The sequence below is a fragment of the Mugil cephalus genome, chromosome 9 (assembly GCF_022458985.1).
Source record: "Mugil cephalus isolate CIBA_MC_2020 chromosome 9, CIBA_Mcephalus_1.1, whole genome shotgun sequence".
Taxonomy (NCBI): domain Eukaryota; kingdom Metazoa; phylum Chordata; class Actinopteri; order Mugiliformes; family Mugilidae; genus Mugil; species Mugil cephalus.
The window spans coordinates 3999854-4023873 of NC_061778.1; the positions used below are offsets into that span (position 1 = coordinate 3999854).

The 24020-nt window shown below is 41.5% G+C and overlaps 1 protein-coding gene across 11 annotated transcripts in view; it reads right to left on the minus strand.

Moving 5' to 3' along the window:
- Positions 1–24020, minus strand: part of ryr1b (ryanodine receptor 1b (skeletal)) — a 75601-nt gene that overhangs the window by 49856 nt on the left and 1725 nt on the right. For all 11 annotated transcript variants that reach the window (XM_047593417.1, XM_047593422.1, XM_047593421.1 and 8 more), the window contains exons 2-27: positions 15425–15547; positions 15241–15342; positions 12139–12213; positions 11947–12025; positions 11683–11795; positions 11478–11577; positions 11235–11331; positions 11070–11144; positions 9661–9817; positions 9384–9548; positions 8946–9067; positions 8633–8819; positions 8083–8218; positions 7893–7988; positions 6935–7053; positions 6563–6696; positions 6227–6468; positions 5049–5241; positions 4220–4436; positions 4022–4126; positions 2697–2800; positions 2521–2604; positions 2272–2431; positions 2009–2156; positions 1720–1925; positions 757–931 (exon numbers count right to left, since the gene is read on the minus strand). In XM_047593417.1, the coding sequence (XP_047449373.1) occupies positions 757–931; positions 1720–1925; positions 2009–2156; positions 2272–2431; positions 2521–2604; positions 2697–2800; positions 4022–4126; positions 4220–4436; positions 5049–5241; positions 6227–6468; positions 6563–6696; positions 6935–7053; positions 7893–7988; positions 8083–8218; positions 8633–8819; positions 8946–9067; positions 9384–9548; positions 9661–9817; positions 11070–11144; positions 11235–11331; positions 11478–11577; positions 11683–11795; positions 11947–12025; positions 12139–12213; positions 15241–15342; positions 15425–15547 (3514 nt within the window). The remainder of the gene's footprint in view (positions 1–756; positions 932–1719; positions 1926–2008; positions 2157–2271; positions 2432–2520; positions 2605–2696; positions 2801–4021; positions 4127–4219; positions 4437–5048; positions 5242–6226; positions 6469–6562; positions 6697–6934; positions 7054–7892; positions 7989–8082; positions 8219–8632; positions 8820–8945; positions 9068–9383; positions 9549–9660; positions 9818–11069; positions 11145–11234; positions 11332–11477; positions 11578–11682; positions 11796–11946; positions 12026–12138; positions 12214–15240; positions 15343–15424; positions 15548–24020) is intronic.

A 24020-nucleotide genomic window follows, 5' to 3' on the forward strand; every position in this document is an offset into this window, starting at 1 on the left:
GAATTTCCGAGTTGGAATTGTCAACTGAAGTCGGGTTTTCTACTCAGAAAATCGTCACTACCCCTGAGTTGAGTTACCAAGATGGCCGCCCCGTGTGTAAACAGTAATTACAACCTCCAGTAATAATCTGTTTATTAGCACTTCTCATTAGTTTTTGTTGTATTAAATCAATCATACAGACAGTAGTTTCCCCAATACACATGTTGAAATGCTGTTATAGTGTAGTTTAAGTTTTTTTAATGTGTTATATGGAAACTACAAGTCGCGCTAATAACGGCTAAAAACAATAACCTGGTAAAACCATAAAAGACTCAAACACCATCGTAGCAAAACTATGATTAATAGTGTTTTTCTTTGTACATTTACTTTAAACAATTAAAATTTATGAATATTTTTATAACTTTCTGCCTCATGTGGTCTTGTAGATTTCATCACTGTAAATAATTCTAGTAAAAAAAACGAGTTGGTTCAAGTTCTATTTACAATTTGTGCATCTTAAATAGCCTAAATTTAGTCTAACATAAAAAAAAACAATAATTTCAATGTAATTATTGAAGACACCAAGTTATATTGAGACAAGGCATGAGCTTTCATGGTCTAGTTCTCCGACTTCTGTAACTCGAATAACTCAAAGTAACCAGTGCTAAATTCTGACCTCCGAGGTAAATTGAACGCACCAACAGGCCAGGAAATACTCCCTTTCAGTCACTTTTACTAACGCTAATCAAATAAGGTAAAATGACGATTAAATCTCACCTTCCCCAATTTCAATGTCCTTGAAAGCCATCTCCGATCCTGAGTCACTGATCAGCATTTCTCCATTGAGAGTGAACATGATGTTCATCTCAGTCAGGTCAATCATACAGCCGACCACGTCACCAGACTGCCACTGGCGACCAAATGGTTCATTGCCAATGTGCCATCTTTGAGCCTGGAGAGAATGAGAATTAAATAAAATGCAGTTTCTCCATAACAAGAGGCGTCAATCTTAGGCTATACTGTAGCTTATTCCTGGGATCTTTTCTAACAACGGACATCTTGACTCTTTTCTAACTCAGTGGTTCCCAACCTGGGATCCGCGACCCCCCAAGAAGGGATCTGATCACCATCAGTTTTCACCTGTTTCACCAGTTTTTAACCAGTATTGCATGTTCAATATGCAGGGCTTAATGTATTCCAGCACCAGCGTGTGACGTTTTGGCGGGGGGTCTAGGAAAACTTGGTTGAGATCCAGCTGCAGCTGGTGCTGCATTCAAGACAACTTGGGAAAAATGAGCTCTGAGTTTTCAAATTTGATTACTGCTTCCAAAATAAAAAAAATAGCTGCTGCACATATTTTAATGTTCAGCAAACGGTGACAATATACCAAACTTATTTTTTTCTTCTCAGAGTTAACCTGTAATGTGAGCGCTAAGATATCTGAAATTTGAAAATGAAATTTACGAGTTTTCATGAGGTCACTGTTGGAGAAGATGGAGAATAAATTTATGAAGCTAGGAGAATGTGTTCTAATGCCAAAGGACTTAAAAATATTAAAAATAATAATAATAATAACCAATATTAAATGTTAAAATGTAAATTTTGCAATTTTGAATATGATCTACTGTTGTTTTTGTATAAATTGAAACTGAATAAATATCTAGTGATGTTAACAGAAAGTATTTAAAGAGGCCTGATGCTGGATAATCAGATGAACTAAACCTAAAGACGTGGCCTCACCTTATTGCCGTTGAAGACGTAGGCCAGTTCATCTGCTCCCAGCTCAGTGTCGGAGCGGACACAAGGACGTGACCAGCCCACTCTCATCTCCCCCGTGGTCACGGCCTCGAACTCAAAGTACCACTTCCCTTGGGTCACGGCGTACGTCTTCTCTGCCCGGAAGATTCGCACTTTGTCCCCGCGGATGTTCTCAAGGCCATGGCCAGCTGCGGAGAAAGAGGCTTAGATTTAGAAAGAAGGAGATATGAGTTGGTGTTAAAAGATGCCAGCGAGATGTAAGCTGACTTACTGCTCTCCTGATCTGGAGGCTCAATGTTGTAGCCATAACCGATGAGCGTGCGGACAGCATTGTTGACGCTGTCTCGGTTGGTTTTCTTGGTTCTCTCGTCCAGAAGGTTGTACGGTACCAGACGAGGGTTTCGCTTATTAACGATGTCCTGAGAGGCGGAGCAGAAATTAGCTTTATAGAAAAATGAGGCACAGTCTAATCTGATTCATAGAAGGTCTATAAAACCATGTAATTGGAAAAACTTTAGGGGGGGAAACAGTCACCTGCACGATGCTGTAGGTCCACCCCTGCCGAACGCGGTCCCTCGCCCAAACGTTGTGCCCGTTTTCTGCCAGTTTTTCGACCAGCTGATTCTGGTTTGGCGTCAGTTTGACATGGTTGAGGTCAAGAGGGGCAGGCTTGTATCCGTTGGTCATCACGTAGCTGGAGGAGAGGAAATGATTCTTTAACTGTGCGTAAACGATAAAGCAGAAAGTTGCTTTGTGAAGTCACATGTAGCGTCGTTTCCGTACGTCTTGGGCAACTTGATCTTCTTGAGATTCTCCTCTGCTTTCTCATCACCCATACCGACATGGCAGCCCAGCGCCAGGAGAGTCCTACGGGACGATACGGACATAAAGCATCACAACAATAGCATCCACGGAAATACAAACTCAACCCACTACACACAATCCCATTTCAAACTCACTTGAGAGTCTCGCCAGACATCTGCAGGTTGTAGTTCCTCTCTGGTTCAGGCAGACTCAGGAAGTCCACCAGACAAGGATGGAGCTTCTTGTTGTCGTCCCTGAACTGTTGGAAAAGACGATAAGATTTTACTACAAAAACATGTAGTAAAAGTAAGTTTTAGATTCCTTTTACCAGGGTTAAATAGGTGATGCATGTCACTTTTTTTTTTTTACATCTATGTTCATCTATGTTAATCACATATTAATCCATTTACATTTAAGTTTAACATTTACTAAATATGATAAAATAAAAACTAACCTAACTTGATGAGACCTAAATGACAAATTTATGAATCATTTTTCCTTCCTTTATCTTGTCGTGGTTTGTTTTGTTGCGTTTTCTTCAGCCATATCCTTGACAGTATCATGAGACAGAAAGAATTTGACTACTCTGAATGTTGTGTATATCCTCATATAGCTTCTGTCTCTCTTCATATTATTTAATTTACTTAATTTGGCAATGTCAGATGCTGATAACCCTGATAATTTTTTCTGTATTTCAGTTAAGAAATGAAAAAAAATATTCAAAAAAGAAGAAAAATATGATAAAAAAGTGTTTTTTTTTTTAATTGTTTTTGGAGCTAAATGTAGAAAATAAATAAGGGTTCATTTTAACTACTTCTCCTCTATGTGTTCGTTCATCCCGCAGTCAGGTGAAATTCTGGTTCACGTAACTTTCGGCAGACAAAAATATCCGAATTGGAAGGAACGCCCAAATCGCCCGTTATCCATTTGTGCATTAAATCCAAAATCAAAATCAGTTAAAAAACAAACTATTAGCACAATATATACGAAATACCTCATTCTCATAATTTGGTGCCTCTGAACCTCCTCAAAAATAAATGGGAGACAGATTTAAATGAACCAATTACAGACGACACTTGGCAAAAAATAATACTCTCTTCAAATCAGAAAGTCAGACACTCAGGGGATCTACAAGAAAATGTCACAATGTTTGGCAGCTTTTTTTTAATGTTGGTTGAAGATATGGAGGCAGATAATTAAATATTCTGCCCACTGTCATTTATGTCTGGCTATGTGAATTTTATATCCTATACTATCAAGTTGGGTTTTTTCATTTTGGTTTTGGGAACGAATAGTTCCGGCTTTGTTTTGAAAAACAAACGATACACAGATTATTATGAACAGACTGTATTAAAAGATGGACTACAGTCAGATTTTTAGTCTGAGCTGAATACATACAGTAATGTTTAATTATATAAATGAATGCATGTAATAATTGAAGTTGTCCAGTCACTAATCCTCTTTACTACACCATACTCACAGACCCATAGGTCCAGCCCTGCTCAATACGAGTGACAGCCCAGAGCTCGTGAATATTTTCTGCCAGCTTCTCTCGGATACGCTCCAAGTGGGGTGGCAACACAATCTATACGGCAAAGGAGAGCCAGCAAAGAGGGAAGAGGTTATTACATCGAAAGCTTTTCTGAACCTGAACAAAGTCTGATTTGGAGGCTTTTACCTGAACCGTGTCCACGGGGCAGGGCGTGAACGAGGTGTGGGTGAGGGACAGAGTGGGGCCCAGGAGGTTGCGCACGCCTTCGAAGTCGTGCTTGTACTCCTTGATGGGTTCGATGCGCATCCTCTCCCGGGGGAGCACGGCCTCGTAGCACGGGGCGTAGCCCGGTGGGGGCATGAACTTAAACTCTCCGTGGCGACCACCGAGGAGGAAGCGAGCCCTGAGGTCACAGATACAGAGTCAGTCCTCCTCCTCCTCCTCCTCCTCCTCCTCCTCCGTTTGAGACCGAGCTTAATTTACTCATATGTGACAACAGTCCATTGAGTTTTAAGAGATTCATAATAAAGAAAACATTGATTTAATTTCTGTGCCAAATCCTGAGCCAGTGTTTCCCTTCCTGCTCATCAATCAATGCACCATAAGCCCATCTAAGCTCTCTGAGACTGAGTGAGACTGAGACTATTATACACAGCACCTGTAGACATAGACTTAGACTGAGGTTCAGACTGAGCAACAGCTTTTTCACAGAAGCTGCAAGATTGTTAAATTCTGGTGGAGCTCTGTGATTTGCACAATGTTTTGCACATTTATTTACATTTATTTATTTACTTAGTATCTATATATTATAGTTATACTGTGCAGTTTTGTTCCATCTCATTCCTCTGGTTGCGAATGACAAATAAAAATTTGTGAATCCGTAAATTTAAAGGAATTATTGGGGAGATTTTGACGTGACTTTTAATAACAGTGAATTAAACGTTATTGTTGTACTAGTTAAACTGAAATAACTGCATAAAAAAGCACAGTCGTGGAATTTGTCATGTTTTCGTACTTGACTCCGGCAGAGAAGCTGATGACAGGAAAGAAGAGGCCGTCCACGTTAAAGTTTTCAAACATGCCCTGAACTGGGTGGCCGTTGATACGGAAGGAGATGCTCGGTACGCTCAGGTCCAGACAGCAGCTGACGACGTCATCTGCAGCCAGCGTGTGTGCGTTGGGCGAAGCCACCTGACGGGCAACGGTACCTGAACGGCAGAGCAGAGGCATCACGGTAAATAGTCTCAAAAAACATAAAAGAAAGACAAAGAAATAAAACAGTTTATACAATTAAAAAACACATCTGGTCCCGTAAACGTTGCTTTGAATACTTCAACAGAACATGTCTGCTTAACGTCTTGAGGAAGACTGTTCCATAACATTGGTGCACGGAAAGAAAAAGCACCAACTTCAACAACAAGTGCATGTGAAGCTACAATGCCATTTACAATTTTAAAGGTTTGCAGAAGCACCTTGAAATCTGCCCTTAACCTGACAAGGGAGCCAGTGAAGACAGGCCGACACAGTGGTAATGTGCTCTTATTTAGCCGCTCCGGTCAGACTATGAGCTGCAGCATTATGCACCATCTGCAGGCCTTGAAAACTTTTTCTGACAAAAGGGCATCGCAGTAATCGAGGTGAGAGGTCACAAAAATGTGAATAAGGACATCAGCATCCTTCGACGACAAAATCGATTGGATCTTTGCAACATTTCTGAGATGAAAAAAGGACACCTTGGTCACCTCCTTGATGTGCAAGTCAAATGCAAGGGTCTGATCAAAAATAAAAGATGTTTCACTCGGTCTCTACGATGAAAATCACAGTCATCCAGAGACAAAGCAAAATTATCAAACAGATGATGCAGTTTCTGGGGTCTAATAATCATTATCTCCGTTTTAGAAGAATTTAGGCCCCGTCTCCTACAGATCAGCCTTTGAGGAAGGAAGGCCGGCTCCTCACGGAGAAGCTCCTCCGGCACCGAGGACAGATGTGGAGGAAGTAGAGTATACCTCCCTCCATTTGAAACATGCAAAAACTTTCTACTTGAATGTCAAAAAGCACCTGGCGTTCTTGCACTAACAGGGATTGGGTATTAGTCACGAGCAAAGACATCACTATGCACACAACAAACGATAAAAACGGGAGTGAAACGGAGCCAGAGAGACGGCGCCATCATCGATGTGAATGTCTCACCTGACCACAGATGCAGGCCATCATAACCATAAGAGTAGAGGTCATCTCCAACACCGTTTCCACCCCAGCCTTCTCCTCCTCCAGGGTACGGGCTATAGCCCTCAGTCATGGCCCAGCCCACGCGTAGGTGAGAGGCCTGCGCTGTCACAAAGGGCTCCACGTAGTCCACCATCATCTCATAGTACCACTTCTTATACTGTGTGGACCCCTCGCACGTACCCAGGAAGATGTTGGGCCTCACACTGAGCGCAGAAGCCAAACGAAATAAACATTAATTTGATGAATGGTTGATGAATCCTGCAAGTTATAATAATTTTTGTTGTGTGGTTCAAGTACCTGGTGACGTAGTTCACAATGTTGGTCTGCAGCAAGAGGTCACGACCCGGCAGCAGGTTTTCAGTGATGAGGTTCTGGTTGGACCTCACAGCGACACCGTTACACACACACAGAGAGCGCAAGACATCCAGCACCTAAAGGAAAGAGGAGGACGAACGTTCACCTCTCTGTTTATAATAAATAAATAAAACACGTCCGTCCACCCGCTGTAATAGTTAATGTAATTACAAATCAAATCAATCAATATGAATCATGACCCAAATATGGTCGCTGTAACTTTCTAAATCACCCCGAACAGAAGAGTCATCTGGACTAAATTAATATGCTGCTGGCAAATGCTTCTCATATTACTGGCAGAGAGAAAAGACTAACCTTGTGGTTCCTTCCATGCTTGTCCAGGAGGGAGATGATTGATTTAATGTGGTTCTCCTGGATGATATTCAGAACCTCAGGGCTTTCAATTAGGACACAGTACAGCACCTCCAGAATACCTACATGTACAAAAGGATATGTTATATTCTATTCTTAGAGGTTGTGCATGAGTAATTGGAAAAAACAAAACAAAAACATAGATTTTTAAAATAAACTACATGTAAAAATTGTGCTATTTAAAAACTATGGCTATTTTTCAAATTAAGTTTAGTCCTCAGGTGGCTGAGTTGTCCCTGACAGTATAACGGTTCAAACATTTAATACAAACAACCTTTAACCTCCTGAGACCCCGCGTCCTCATATGGGGACATCAAATTTTAGGTTTTAATCGCAGCTTATTCTGCTTCATTTAGACCCGTTGTCCTCATTTGTGGACGCTCTAGTCTGCTATCTAGTGGTAGCAAATGGTCAATACACAAGTCGGTGTAAAAACATGACAGATGATCACTGAGGTGGGAAACATCCACCTATTTATTTACTCTTATTAACATCTCTAGCTTGATATGACACGCAAATGTTAACTAATTTTATCAACAGCAACAAACTAGAACATCGCTAATTAAGTACTCGTTTGAGGACGTTGGGACTTCATTGTTCTGTCGTTTCTCAGCCGTTTCCAGGTATTAAAATAAACAGTTTAATATTTTGTCACAAGTTGGGTGACTTTATTATGATATAAATAATGAAGTAATCCCAGTGTCCACATATGAGGACATCCTGTTCCTGTTGCTCAGTTTTTATACAGCTTAGATCCTACTAATCCCAAATACCGTGGATAAATTAAAAACGCAGACCAAATAAAAGCTCGTGTCTCAGGAGGTTAAAAGCAGCGTATTTATTCTAAAGATGAACTCTAAATTGTGAAGGTGTCAGTAAACGAGTGAGGCATATTTAAGACCTGAAGAGGCCTCCAGACGATCCAGCTTGCTAACCAGCCAGTCCAGGTTGTCGCAGAACAAAGCGCAGTTAGAGCGGTTCCCCCTGATTAGAGAGGCTGTGTGGTGGAGACACAGGGAGAAATAATGTTACGTTATTCAGCAGACGGGCTTTAATTTGCAATTTGTGTTTTTCCATAGTCATTCTTCTACCCAGCAGCTCATAAAGGAGGTTGACTATCTCCTTCCAGGACTCTGCAGCCTCCTCTCCGGCAAATTCAGAAAAGTGGGCAGCAGTGTTGTACACGTTCAGGCGGTCGATGCACTCCAGCACAATGGTGATCATTCCCTGGCGATAAAAACAGACACATGTGGATCAGGTTATGGTAACATAATCCTTCTGTTTATGTGTCTTTTCCTGCAAGGAATTAATTAAACTTAACACTACGTACTAAGAAGCGATTAAAAAGCAACATACGTGAGTACCCTGTATGGCATGTGCAAGAAATGTTTGTACGTTTACATGCACGTTAAAAAATTATTGCCTTAATCTGACTTTAACTGGACAACTTAAGGGCACGTAAACACGTAAACACAACTAAAATCTGTAAGTAGAATTTAAGCTCTTCAAAGCAAGCAAAATTTTGAGCATAGCTCGATTAAGAGTGATGTCAAATGTTTCATTTGCCAAAATAATTCACTTCTTTACTAGTTCATTTTGTTCTAATCAATCATTTTGCAGGTCTAAGGGTCTGTGCGTTACCTCCTCTTGGAAGAGGTTCTGCCGGTTGCGGAGGGAGCGGAGCTTGGTCTGTTTCTCCTCGTGCTCCAGTTCCTCCTCTGGGGGGCGAAAGTAGAAGATGAGATCCTGCAGAGAGAGGATCACCCCCTCCAGGGGAAGTGACACTGCTGATGGCGACTTGCTCTTCCCACTGAGGGAGTCCAATCCCCTGAAAAACACACACAGACATTAACATTAATCTAAAAGAATATATGAGGTAGCTGCTGCTTCCTGTCACGAAGAAGAAGAAGAACGATCCACTCATGCTGCCACATTTGGAAATGTATATATTTACTTGATGAACTGCCTGAAGAGGCCCGTCGTGCTGTAAATCATTCGAGCAGCCTGAGATTCCTCAGTCTGGGAGCGGGACACGGTCAGGGCATCGTCCATATGACCCTCTTGGTGCAGAATGACCTGGAGACATAGACGGCATAATTATGTAACAGATGAGATCCCTCATTTCTCTTGGCGTGTCTCCTTTCTGGTGGCTTTGTTATGTAAAATGTATACAATGTATCACAAAAGTTAAAACAAAGGCAGCTTTTTGACTTTTTGTCCAGTTTTCCTCAAGACATTTCACTTCACATACATTATTCAGTTCTTTATCTCCAATATGCAAATGATGTAAGCCCAAATTGTTACTATACACACTATTTATTTATTTATTATTATATGTGGCTTTTACAAATCATTCCCAGTGTGGTACTGGCATCGCATTTTTAATCATTACCTTTCTCTTCATCATTCCCAAGCGAGCAGCTTTGGCATCAAGTGCGGCGTATGTCAACCACAGACCAGTGGACACATGCTGCACAAAGCACATGGACTCTCCATACTTTATCTCTGGGATGCCCATCCCCTCAACATCACGCTTCTGAGCCACATCCACTTTCTCCTGCTCGGGGGAACCAGGAAAAACAAAAAACAAAAAACAGACGAAGTGGGAGAAAATGAAAAAAAAACAAAAACATAGTATGACAAAGCACGGAGAGGATAGAAATTCTGACCTTTGAGATACGGAAGCAGAACGCAGACAGTTTGGTGTTGGCCTTCTCCGGGTCAACAACCATCAGACCCTTCTCCTCATCAAGACACAGGTACCGGCCCGTCGTGATGTGGCGAATACGGAAAGACTGTCCCCACTTCATGTGGCTGCCGCTCCAGCTGCAGGCACAAAAATATGTTGAATGAATTTATATTTACATATGCAAATGAGGAGGTATCTACTTAAATATGCACTACATTTGCAGAACAGAAATCTGATTAATGGCTAAAGCGAAGATAGAAGTTCTTGTTTCATTTTGTTAACGTATTAGATTTCCAGGTATTTACAGAGGGAATCTCTTTTTATCACTTCATAAATCACAAAATACTGTCAACAGTTCAAAAAAATTGTAAAATGTTATATAAATCAGACTCTGAATGATATATGAAAAATCGCCTCAGTAAATACCTGCAGAATGCAGTCGGGAATAAGTCTGGAAAGTTCGGTGTGTGTAAGTGCTACTAAAGTGGAAATTTCTGGCTCAGAGCAGCAGAAAGACTCATTTTGAGAAACAGCCTTTAAAGTTTAACATTGAAAAATCATTTTTAATGGAAACCACTATGAACCAAAACCAAATCTACTCAATTCCTTCAAAACATCTCATGTTATCATATCAACATATATAATATCAAATTATCAGATTACATTTTCAATAAATTCATTCAAGTGTGAAACATGAATCCATTGCTGATCGTCTCCACCTTCGTCTCCTTTTGACAATTTACTGCTGGATGAACTCAGATGAGTCTGACTTCCTCTCTCCTCTCCTTCTTTGACTTTTCTTGCTAATTTGAGCTGTAATATTCTTCTTAGAGAAGACTTTTAAATGTCCCTCGCAGATAAACACAGACCGTCAGAATATCCAGTCATGTGACGCTTTTGAACGAATCACATTGACAGAAATCAACACCAACCAATGAGAGTTTAGCTTCAGATCGGCGTTTCTACTTCACGACTGGTTTCCAATAGAAAGGATACGACCATATTTGGACCCGACAGACTTCTGCAGGAGAAAAAGTGCTTCACAACGATACCTCATATGCCGGGATAGAGATGAGGCTCACAGAACTACGAGCCGGCTTAGAAAACTGACTTTTAGCCAATTTAGGAGTACATTAGAGGCGCAACACAGACAAAGTGTTGAGAAATTAACAACTAAACGTACATTTTCACCACTTTTTTAAAACTAGTTTGATAGAAGACATATTAATGAAGCGAAATTGCAAAAAAACAGTGTTTCTGCTGCCGTGCCTCGTCTTAATAATAACTTCCATAGCTTATTTTTCAACAGTTTCAAACACAACATGAGAAATATTCTACAATAGTCAACGAGTATATATTACTATTTAACTGCCTTGAGGGGGAAATCACCTGATTCTGAGGGGCTCCAGCCTCCACAGGGATCGAGCCTGACTGCACACGGCGCCGCCTTCGTAGTGAGCCATCCTGTAGCAGAGTGCAAGCAAACACTTGTACGGTTCACATGGCATCAGATGTTTTATTGCTCGGAACCGAGTGACTTTCTCTTACTCTCACCTACGCTTTTCCTCTCCTTCCTCTGGCGTAGAGATGGCCAGACACTCGTCCATGTGGCCGTGGAAGAGCCTGAGAACGTGACCTCCTGTTAGAAACCCTGAGAGAAGGAACACACCATGATCAGAGTGAATTTAAGTGTTGATATGCATGTGAGTGAATACGGTTCAAAGATCAGATAAAAGAGTGTGTGTACTTGTGCATATAAGATATGTTTGAAATGGGGGGCAAAAAGCAGGTTTGTACCCTCAGCTAGTTCACATCCAGAGCTAATTGGGTTCATGTTCCACAGAGTCTGCATGAAAGAGGCATCCACCATCAGATCACCGCTGGCGTAGGACAGATGCTGAGATAGACGACAAGAAGAAGAAGAAGAAGAGGAGGAGGAAAGTTTAGTGTTTAAATCCTCCATGATGAAACAACAAAGCAGGTGGAGTACGAGGAGTCTTACCAGGTATCTCTCGGAGGACACACTGACGAGGATGAGGTCATCACCCACCCTGACCTTTTCACCTTCCGATCTTTGCTTGGAGGCTGGATGAATGGTCCACCAACACGCCTCACCTGGAAGAAGAACAGGGACCAAACAACTACCTAAATATCTCAATATGGCGCCGCTATGTTCATCTTTTACAGCAGAAGACTGCAGACAGTGAAGACTAATTAGTTAAATGCATCTGCAGAAAAATAAAACAGTTTCTCTGATTCGCTTTACCAATGGAATCCTCTTGTAAGCCCACATCAAAGGCCAGCTTGTCCGTGAGGGACCGAGATGTAGTCAGACAGCTCAGATACTGGGGAGAAAATTTACATTCAGGACGTGATGATGCCAAAATGAAAAAGATAAATCGTCGCTTTTAAATTTCAAACCATTTATTCTGAGATACGACTACTTTCAGGGCCTTACCATGCCCGAGTGATGGTGTCTCAGGAGGATGGCATGTCCGTACAGTAAGGTTCGATGACCTCCACCTTGGGACGACTGGAGTGGAAAAAAATGTAGAAAAATATTTAGCAGAGCAACGTACACTTCAAATAGACCCTGATCTGACAAGGAGGAAAAAAAAGAAACTAATTCTTAAAGATGAATATCAAATTAACAACATCCGATTTCCACTGATGGTATGTAGATTCTAATTGTGCTGTATATGAATATTACTCTGTATGCTTCTTGTGACATGTAAGCCTCGACTTTTATTTATTTTTTTTTATTTCACAGAGCCAGAACAGTTTTAATTTACAGTTGAGTGTGAGTCAAAGGTTTTCCCAAAACAAATAATACACATACAACATCTGAGTCAACAAGAAAAAAAGGGAGGTGTCGCACTGAGGTGACTAATTTAGTTTAGCCACAAAATAAAAAAAAAAAATGAATACACTCACCACAGATTACAATTTCACAGGCACAACACAATATTATTAAACCGTCCTACCTTTTCTCAACATCCAGCAAGGATGCAACAAGAAAAGACAATTATTGTGGCAGTTGTAGAAAGATTACCAAAACAACCATTGAGCCGAGGGCGACAGGGAAGATAACTCTAAGCCTCTGTGTAGGGTTAAGCACCCGTAATCCAGTGGAATGAGTCAAGGGCAGGTATGTCAAGTGGTAGCTTGATACCGTTAGCCTTAGCTCTCATTAGCACTAGGCTTGGATAGGACAGGTGGTGGTGGTGGTGGGGGGGTGATGATGATGACGTTGGGGGTGTTTTCCCAAAAGCATGTGTGTCTGTTAAGAGTGAGATTTGATGGTGTCCAGTCCCCCCCCCCCCATCAATCCCTAACAGAGGTGGGTGGGACCCTCTCCTGGGCTGAATGCCAGGCTATTCTCATCCTGCTGCTGCTCATCATTAGCATGGCCCCATGTGGCCCCGTGTATCAGACTAGTTGTGATTCTTCACCACATAAAATTACACAGAGAGCTTCTCTTACAACTATTTTTTGTTCTCCACCAGAGAATGTTTCTGTCATCTGTTTTATAAAAAAAAAATTAAAAAAAATGACAGTAAAATAGGATTTATTTATCACTTTGGATCGTGCCTATTGAGGGTATATATCTATGGAGGGTATGCGCGTGACGTCACAGCCAGCGAAGTCTCCATGTTTCCATGGTTACGGCCACGGCAAAAAAAATGACGGTTGAGTATGGAGATTAGCAACATTAGCTTGAATCATAGGTTTTAATAGCGTATAAAATGTGAAATTATTTTTAGTAAAAAATAAATAAATAAATAAAAATAAAAAAAAGGTGAAGACCTGTGGTGCGATAGACTGAACCAACAGATTCGTGAAAATGTTTTACAGATATCTGCCAAAGAAAACAGAAGTAAACAGTCACCGAAACCTGGTTGTTCTCATTAAGTGTCAGGTACTATTAATTTATGATGTAATTTTCTGATGAACTCTTACCTTAAGTTACTTCTTAAGTTATTCTTTTAACCTCCGGTCGGACGCCACACTATTGTATGGCTAAGCTCTTAGCGTTAGCTTCTTTTATTTAGCTACATTTTCATAACTGAAATGACCTTAAACTAACTGAAACTGAGGCTAGTCTACTTTTCCACATCCATGCTAGTTGGTATGGATCATGGTCGAGTCGGGTTGTCCTTAATTTGTTCTGATAATCCACATTTTCCCGGTCTCGCTGTATTTAAATCACTGCTACATATGACATTTCACCATGTTTTGCTAATCAGGGGGCGTGGCCCCAGGGGGCAGTGACGTCAATGCGTACCCTCTATTCCTGTCTATTGTTATTGTTATAAGCTTTAAGTTTATCTTAATATTTCCATTTTTCGTGCCTTGTTTTTGTTTCATACGCATCTCATGGGTTTGCTCCATCTGCATTTCACTGTACTAGTACATTGACATTAAAGATATCTGTCTATCGAGGAGCTTTGATTAAAATACTCTGTGATTTTACCGCCAACAAGTTGTCCCAAGCTTGTCTTGAAAGTAAGGCAAGTTTGTCAGTTTATTATTATTATTATTATATTATTCTATTCTATAGAATAGAACAGAAACCCTTTATTTGTCCCACAGTGAGTTACAGCAGTATAAAGCATGTTCCATATAAATAGGGCAACAGAAATTAGTTTGACATCAAAGAACATTGATCTGAAATTAAAGAAACCACATCAAGCAGGCGAAATAATAATTATACCGAAAGCATAATGATAAATGAGCTGGTGATATTTCTGCATGAAATGTAAATGAGACTACTAATGAGGCATTTTTTGACATCTTGGTATGTCTGATATTTTAGGTATTCCAACGTAACAGATAACAGTGTGTACTTATTAGACAAATTACTGCTCATTTGAACCTTGACACGAGCTGTTAAACTGTGAAATGAATCAAATGTTTCAACATAAGAGATTAATCTGGGTGCGCAGGGCGATCACCACCTTTGGGGCGGGCGCTAAACAGACATGAGTCGAAACGTGTAAATGATACAACACTATCCAGTTGCCAACAGAACAGGAACAAGGACAGTTGCCAGGTTGGACACACATTACAGGAAAAAAGACATGTTAGCAGACATACCCATTTATCCAAATCGACTGCCTGCTTGGCAGAGAGCAAGAAGGGGAGGGGGAACGGGAGGGGGTGTCAGATAGCAAGTAAAAAAAAAAATATATAAAGTAAAAGCCAAAAATAGTTCTATCAATGGTGCTTGTATCGACTAGAGTCCTGTGACGCACAATATGCTGCATGAAGCTTTGACGTTCAATTTAAAGGCCGAAGGTAGTCCCCTACACAACTAGAAGAAAACAATCAAACTCAAATAAAACTATTTCACACTGCCGATCTCCACTGAAAGTTAAAAGTTATGGAGAGTGAAAAGAAAGTTAAAAAAAGATATTTATTCAGTCTCAATGAAAAGAATCTTTCTAACAAAGTTAGACAAAGAATCGTCAAATGATTTTCACAAGCGTTTCTTCCCTTGTCCATACGTTATTCCACTGTGTCTAGGTCCCATATCTTTATTTGTGGCTTTGACCATTACCTCTGTCATCTCCACTGTGTTGGCCAGCATCTCCTGCAGAGCACGGACGGAGAGTGACTGCTCCAGAATGAAGCTACATATGGCCAGATCCGGGGGCACATTCTGCAAAGGTATTAAAAAGCATGAAGGTGACTTACTGATAAAAACAAAATGATAATAAGGTAGGTAGGTAACAGCATCATACCTGAGCGTTGGATGTGGTTTCCAGGAAGCACAGACGGTTCCCAAAACCCTCACAGGATAGACATAGTTTAATCTGCTGCTCCTTCAGGACGGAGGCAGTACACTGCAGAACCACCTGGTCATCCTGCACCACAAACACAAACAAACAAACAGTTAAGGACAATTCTGTGATGCATTAATTACTAATTCAACAGCAGAGTTATTGCCCTTAATTCTTGCTTGTCTTGCTTTTTATATTCTGCTACACTTGTATTTTAACAAACATCTCGATTTGACATCTGATGCAGACACTTGTGTAAAATAATGGTGTTTAATTAACTAAGGGTGCAAAAGAGGGCAATTGTCGTTACAGTATGCTGCAACTAAAGTTGTTATGTTAACATCCAAAATACGAATGATTTCACAGCAAACTATTAATAGTGTTAATTACACTTTTACCAAACTCTTGAAACTTTATATAATTTATTGCAGGGAATGTTAAATCTGCAGAGAAAGAAACTGCACGGACCACAGATCCGATTTTTGCAACAATGGCCGGCTGGGAATTCTTCAAACACCTCCTCTCAGCACAGAGCACAATAGCTACATGCTAATCAGCTCCACAATGCTACCACGCTAGCAGAAAGCTAAGAGTCAGTTATGTGTTGCTACTTGTCAATGCTCGGACCCTCCAGAGGCGGGTGTAAATACAGCGATAAACACCCCCTCCCATGTGAAACCCACACCTGACCCTCAACATTCCCAGCTGCTCCTTCTGCTCAGTCATTGTGTAAGTGGGTCCGTCGCTTAAGCTGACTAAAAATCCTCTCTACATTTCTAGACAGCTTCCTGACTTTTCTCCGCTCTCGTCTGACAACTAATAAAACAGCGGCCTTGTTCCTGACCTGCTGATTCTGCCTTAGAAATATGTCACGAGTTATTGTTATGGGTAATATGCAGGCACTTTAAAGAGAGTCCAAAGGCAAGTGGAGGAGTTTGCATGTCTATGTTTACGGCACGATATGACAGTAAAATGGAAAGAGATGCAGATTAGTGACCTCATAACTTCTACTCAGATCTTGTACCCGCCGGCCTCTAATGTTTCTTTGGCTGGAGTGTCCCCTTATCCTTCGGCCAGGCTATCATCTATCTCTGCTCAGCCTAGAAATGTCTCCTCTGTCCTGTCCTCGCACTCCTTGCTTTGGACTCCCCAAACTGGAGCAATACGTCCTCTCTTTTTCACTGCAGGTATGAGCAGCAGCGCTCAGTATACAACTCAAGCATTACCAAAACTGTGCAGCCGGGACAGACGTGACTCTTTATTTGCAAAATCTATTACAATGACATGGATATTTGTTCGTCAGGACTGACTAAGGTTGTCTCAATTGGACCAAGCACAGGTAAAATGGATCAAACTGGTCATATTTGGACCATAGAGTGTAAAAACTCAAACTCTGCAATAGTAAAGAGACAGGCCGGTGCTACTGGGTGTCTAAAAGCAGACTAAAGTAACAGAGTGACTCATTGCTCCCAGGCAAGATGTGCGATCAGGTGACAACCGTCGACGATATACGTCTTAATGTTGCACAGCAGTGCTGTCCAATATCTTCCATCTATTTCAACGGCTACATCCTCACGTGGCACACTTACTGTAGGGAGGAAGATTACTAGAAGATAGTGAAAGAGCTTATGCAGAGAAATGCAAATGTGGATTCGGAAAATAGCGCAGAATGAATTACAAATACTTGTGGTACGTGCCGGTTTTGTTAAAACGAGTGACCAACTTTACCTTTACAAACCTACTGAACTGATCTCCTAATTTATCCGTTAGAGTAATGATACAAAGCCCTTCTGAGAATAAATAAATAAATAATTTAAAGAAAATGGCCGGTTGCTTGTCAAAGTGGTCTTTGAAGTGAGGAAACACATAAACCTCAGCTAGAAGTTGCCACCATTTTCTACTTGCCTCAATGTTTGAGTTATAATAATCACCCGTGCATCAGCGACTACAGACAGCTACCCTCCCAAGTGTCCCACTATGTGAATCACATCCAATCTGAGCATGTGAAAAACTGATTTAGAGACCACGCAAACCGCTCGGCTTAGCTCACGGTTTTATTAATAGAGGTTTGCTTTCACCATTTGAAGGCACCTGACAGTTTACTGAAAACCAACCACAAGCTCTGATCATCTGTTAATCTCACATGAAATGTCTGATGGAACCCAGACAGATAAGAAGTGTGTGAGTTATCATCAGCCTGACCCACTGAACTTATACCTGGGCTGTGTATAGATCTGTAAATGCAAAACATTTGATGCCCCGTCACATGCCGGGTGTAAAGTTACCACCAAACCATATTTGAGCCTGGCAGCTGAAGCATCCGGGTTATGTGGATGTTCGGGGTCAAAGGGAGCGGAAAAGACAATTGGATCTAAAGTGGATCCAATTGGATCAGACAGGCAGACAAAACAAATAAACACATCCGCGTGCACAAATAGAGGTGAGTAATGCACCGGGGATTTACAGCCAGAAGAACGGATAGCGCCTGAAAGCAGACACCTTTGTATTTTCTTCGCGACCGGCTGATGGTGCACATGCAGACAGAGGGTAGCCAGGCTTCCCCCAGACAAGCAGGCATGGTGCCCGCAGCACACAGGAAGCAAAACGCTGAGTGACATATGACTGCTCGCCTAAATTAAGAGGCAGAGCAGACTGGAAACCTCAAAGTAAGTCCACAACTATCACGAACAGTCATGGCACATGATAGGGACAGAACATGCAGCTGGTCTCCGAGTGAGAGAAATGAGATCAGATTTTCTGGAACATTTTGGCACGAGATCAACTGATGCTATGAAGGCAACACCAGCCCAAATTATACAGTACATTACAATATTTATAATATATTTATCTTGATTCTCAATCATGTGGCAAACATGATATTTGTCCTTGAAACTTTGTTTTCTTAGTTTGAAAGTTAATATGTTCAGTTCATAATTCGAATGTCCTCGTTTCATTTCAATTCATCATTTCAGCCTTTCACTGTCAAACAGTGTCGTTCCACTGAAAACCCCCCCAGTGATGGAATCGCTCATCTCAGATGAAAAACATTTCCATTCCGTCTCCACGCCTGCAGATTTCTGCCCGACGCTCTCATTAAACTATGCTGACGTAGGCCACCCCAGGGCATTGATTATATTTCTGCAGTTGTAAGACAGTGAGGGACAGCGCACTGCTCAGTACGTAGGTGGAGGAGAGGAACAGTTCAATAAGGCGGACGGGAGAATAATGATGGGGTTTCCCTCTGAAAACTAGATGAGATCGTGCAGGTGCACTATCAGCATCCTCCCACATAGAGCGCAGTCTGAAGGGCCTTCCTCAGTATCTTTAATCACGTACTCCCGCTCGTGTTTCCTGTTCCACTAACTCAAATATATGCAGTACACGTATGCATGTATCATTATCATATCAGGTACCAGAGATATAAGAAGTTAACATACAATACAGTGCAAATGTCTTTTAGGTTTCGATTTTTAATTATTATTATGGTTTTTAGATCATTATCTGAAAGTCATTCTGCAGCACATAAACAATCTTCAGCAACATTAGAGAAAAGCACTAGAATTGTGCACCAAACAACAAAGTAAGTTATTCCGCCCATATATGCATATATGTAAGGCAAAACAATTCACAGTACATGTGTTTTCTCACTGAAGCAAATGAGAAAATGTTTTCCTGTTCCTTCGAGTCTCTCTATTTGTGGAAGGGTGTCACGGTTTCGCAGTTATTAAGCATAAAAGTTATTTGCGAGACACCAAAAGTGAGACTGTAGCGCAATCAAATCAACCTGGTGATAAATCTTTGAAGTGAGCATAAAGCGCAGCAGGGTCGAGACCAGACTTTAATATTCTGCCTTTGTTTCTGCAGCTCTGTTCGTATGTATCACGCCGCCTGCTCTCATTCCACACCACTTCTTTCAATCGACACTTCAAGGCCCAATTTTCCCCCATTATTCTATCTCCGTCCTCTTCTCCCATCCCTTTTTTCCCAGTCCTCCCTCCATTACTCTGCTCCGGGCCTTCCCCCTCCACTCGCTCCACTCCTATTTTAGTTGGCTGCACCTGTCACTATCACATTCCCTCCTTCTGCTGACCAGCAGATACTCAGAGGTCTCACTTGAAGAAAGAGCCAAAAGAGACGCTCTCGTTCATGAGAAAAGAGGTTGAACGCACAGGAAACCAGCTCATAACCTCTGCATGTGACGCAAAAGAGATATCAGATGATTAAAGATAAAAAAGCAGCAATATTTGAGCCGCTTAAATAAAACCATTTTCAAGCATTAGAAGGTTTCTTGAAGCTTAGTGGAGGATACATTTCAGCAACGCTCACGACAGAGTTGAAGTTTTGGACGAGGATCCCAATAAATACGAAAAATGATTCTTAAACAAATGATTCTAAATCTCACCGATGTGTTTCCATATTTTAAGATCTCCACCGACAACGGAGCTACAAGTTACTCTAAGCGCGAGCTACGATAGCTCTGAAAGTTTCACATTAAATAACGCACACGGTGTTTTATCAGGCCGCGCACACTGCCTTCATTTCCCCGCGGATCAGTTAAACTGCTACAAACCACCAGACATCAAACACTAAACTGCTTCTGCCCTTTGAAAGACGATAAGTCTGGCAGACAGCAGTAATTCCAAGCAAAGCGTGTTATAAATAAATTATTTTAGCTGGCCTCGATCCAAACTCCTCAAAAAAAAAAAAAAAAAAAAAATCTATTTGCCTTAAGAGCATGCAAAGTACTTTCCTGACCGACAGGTGTATATATATACACAAAACAAATGTGCAATCCAAAAATGGAATATGCTCCGGGTTAAAGCATGGAGAGAGATTTATTGTGCAAGAAGAAAATGACTCAGTCAAAGTGAAAACACAAAGGCATGAAAAATGGGTGCATCACGGAGCTGTGTTCCAGAGATTGTATTTTTTTTCCCTCGTTTTCAACCATCCACGTTTCAATTAATTTCTGTATGATATTAATTTGTTCGCAGAATCTATCTAATCTATCACGTAAATTGCAAAATTTAACTCCCACGCAATGAAGTCGTTTAGACTTGAAGAACAGGCTGCATGTTCTCAGTCTGTGCTGGCTGCTAATATGAACCTAAAGCTCCTGAAAACTGTACATAAACTTGTGTGTCTTATGTTTGTGTGTGGTCAAAACATGGCCTGGGCACAAGACTTAATGCAAGTGTGAACACGACAACAGTGCTAACGGTGCTAACCTGCCACAAACACATAACAGCGTCTGACACAGTAAAGTAGACCACCTGTTTATTGTGTAAACTGCTGTGACCCAAGCAGGCAGGCAAACAGGTGCTGTGTTACGTGTGTGTGTGTGCGTGCGTGTTGTATTTGTATGTGTGGCTTTTCCCAATGTGAATGTGTTCATCTTCTGGGCTCAGCACTTCTAAAGCCGGGGGTTTCGCTCACCGTCCACCTCCCTCCCTCCCTCCATACGTCATCAAAATCCGCTGTGGCTCACGCATGTACACGGCGAATACGAGAGGAAAGAGGATAGAAATACGGACAATAAAAGAGGTTAAAACAAGCAGAGCAGCTGTACGACTAAACAGGAACAACGTTCAATAAAACACCGAAGTCAGATCTCACAGGAAAACGCAACACATGAGAGTATTACACTCAGAAAGATGAAAATAGGTAGATTTTGTTGCACTTTGATGAAGGCAGGAGAGACTATAGCACATCTCATCTAAGCTAAATGCAAAGTTTGTTAACCAAATCATTTCAAAGCTATTATTAGACATATCTAAATTTAAATGCACTAAAATTAAAACACATTTCTACACTGCTTTTCTAAACACAGTTTGGCACATTTTGGGTATTATATCAACTTGGAAGTGAATTCTCTTGGCTATTAGAGCGTCCCTGGAAAGAAGTGGCTAAAAAGAAACTGGCAGAGCATCCGGTGGCCATGTGATTATAATACACAATTAGCACCAGATCTTTGTTCCCTCATTGCATTTTCCTGCTTCCACTACCCATCACTGCAAGATCAGTCGACAGGAGCATCAAACGTATTCCCGATCTCAACATAAAACCTTCACTGCATCTGCAAAGCTCATGACCTTAAAGTACGTTGGCTAAAAACGAACTTCCTGGTTTTAAGTGGGACATCGATTCACGTTTAACCTTCAAAACATTCACGGCGACAACCTGCAAACACGCAGCTTTCGCACTTAACTCCGCGGACCATAAATGTCACAGCTGACTGTCACAACACTGTATATAACATCCCGGGTTCAATTGACACACAGAGAGACGCGCACACACACGTCTCCCAAAGGATGCTGGCAAGTAGGACATTGACTCCTCTGGTTTCTCCCTCCAGAGCGTGTGCACTTATAGTGGCGCTCTATAAAAAGAAACTGCTGCTATAGACTGGAACTCGAATACCCCTTAAACTCACTCAGCCCTGTGTGTGATTTAAGCCACAAATGTGCCATCGTGCAACAGTGACAGAGCTTTCAGCGTCACCTGCAGAGAAACGGTTACCTGTAGACGTTCAGGTTTATAGCGCATTGAGATTTCTTTTTTCAGCAGAAAAAGGAAAAAGAGTGCCGGGCGCTGCAAGATAAGCCGGCCGCTGACAGTAAATGTGGGGGCTCGAGTTGCTTGCACTGTGTTTTTTTTTTTTTTTCCTGGGTTGAGGCTGAACGCTAGATGTAGCGCAACAGAGGGCATCCACTTTAAGTGACCTGCTACTGTACAGCAGGTGGTATGGATGCACCTCTCCGGTGAGTGTAGACTGTACAAACACAGCCGTTACTCAGCACTGTGTTAGTCACAGGCCTGAGCTCAAAGACTAGAAAACCAAGATAGAACACAGAAGTACCTCTGAGTAATGCGTGTGTGGCCTTTTGTAATATGAAAACGATGTGTCGGACATGGCCGTAACGCGTAAGGTTTCTACCCGGGTGTTTCCCCAAACAGCATTCGACATTTAAAGCGTCTAATCTCCCCCTTTATTTCTCCGCTTGCTATTAGAACGCACAACAAACGGCAGCAGCAGCTCTGCATCGCCTTAACTCCGACTCTCCCACTCGCTCGGCTTCTCTTCTTATTTAGAGGATTCTCGGCAGGGGAGAAAAACAATAGAGTAACGGAGAAACTGATAGGAAAAAAAAAATGAAGAGGATTACAATGCCTTTGCCATTTTTAGATACTTCCTCAAAAAAAAAAAAAGAAAGGTCACGCTATCAGCAGGAACACCTACGTGTTCACGGTTAACTTTATGCTGCCACGCTGAGTGGATCCCTGCAGGGGAGAAGGACCATTGTTAATTGTGTTTGTGTGTTGCATATACTGCATTAATGGCAGTGCATACTCATTATTAGCTTAAGCTAACCACAAAAGCATGTGTCAGTCAGAGTAAACACTGTGTAGTCAGTCCATGCTGCAGGCCCGACTTTATTCCTTCCATTCAGCATCATCTTTGCATTTAAAGAAAACTTTAAGTGCAAAGAAAATGCAATATAATAATCTTAGTTTCTCATCTGCAATGACTTCTATTTAATTAACCTGACAACAAATAGTCTTAAACCACACACAGTAGTTAGCTCACATGCTACTCACACACAAGATTTCTTTGTTAAAGCATACAAATATTTTCAAGGGCACTGGACTGAAAAGATTGCATCAGGTGAATATATGACTACAGTCTGCTGCCCCAGCTGGTCCAGGTGAGTTAAAGCTCCTCTGTGCTCCCATGTCCAATATAACCAAGGGGAAAAACCTGAACAGAGCAAGACAGCTGACTCACACAATGCATCCCATCACCGGCCGCTAATTAAAAGACTGATAACCAGAGCCATTTGGCGCACGCTTTAATCCGACGGCCTCGCAGGAGCCACCAGCACTTACAATTTTAGCCCCGCGTCTCTGTCGGGGATTGAGCCGCTCACCCCGACAGTGTTAGTGTCACAGATAAACTCACTGATGTACACAAGGCATTAATAATTCATAGGGTGAACCCTGTTCCTCCTTCTGAAGGGACGGTGGCGTGTAACAGTTTGATCCTAACCGAGGCTCTTGAAGCAAAAGGCCAAACCCAGTGGAAGCATCCACAGGGTCTGGACTCACAATTCATCTGGCCGGTTTCTGAAGACGAGAAGAAAAACAAAAAAAAAAAAACACTGCTCACGGTTTTGTACCGGAGGGAGAGCGATGTCGGCCTCGCGATGCCGTCTTGTGGTGGTTGTTGTGAGCTGACACCACAAGCGTGACAGGAATCTTATTCATCACTATGATTTGTTTGTGTCGTGGCTCTGTCTTGGCTCTTCTGTACTTGGGATATTATTTCACATATAACTTTCAAGTGCAAGTGAGGTTGCAGCACCGGTAGCAAACAGCCATAATTCATTATTATAGCGTAAACAGGGGGTTTCACAGAGGCACTGCAGGGGGATTAAATATATATATATATATATATATATATATATATATATATATATATATATATATATATATATATATATATATATATTCATCACATGAATCCAACATATTATAGTAAATGGATAAGGCTTCATAT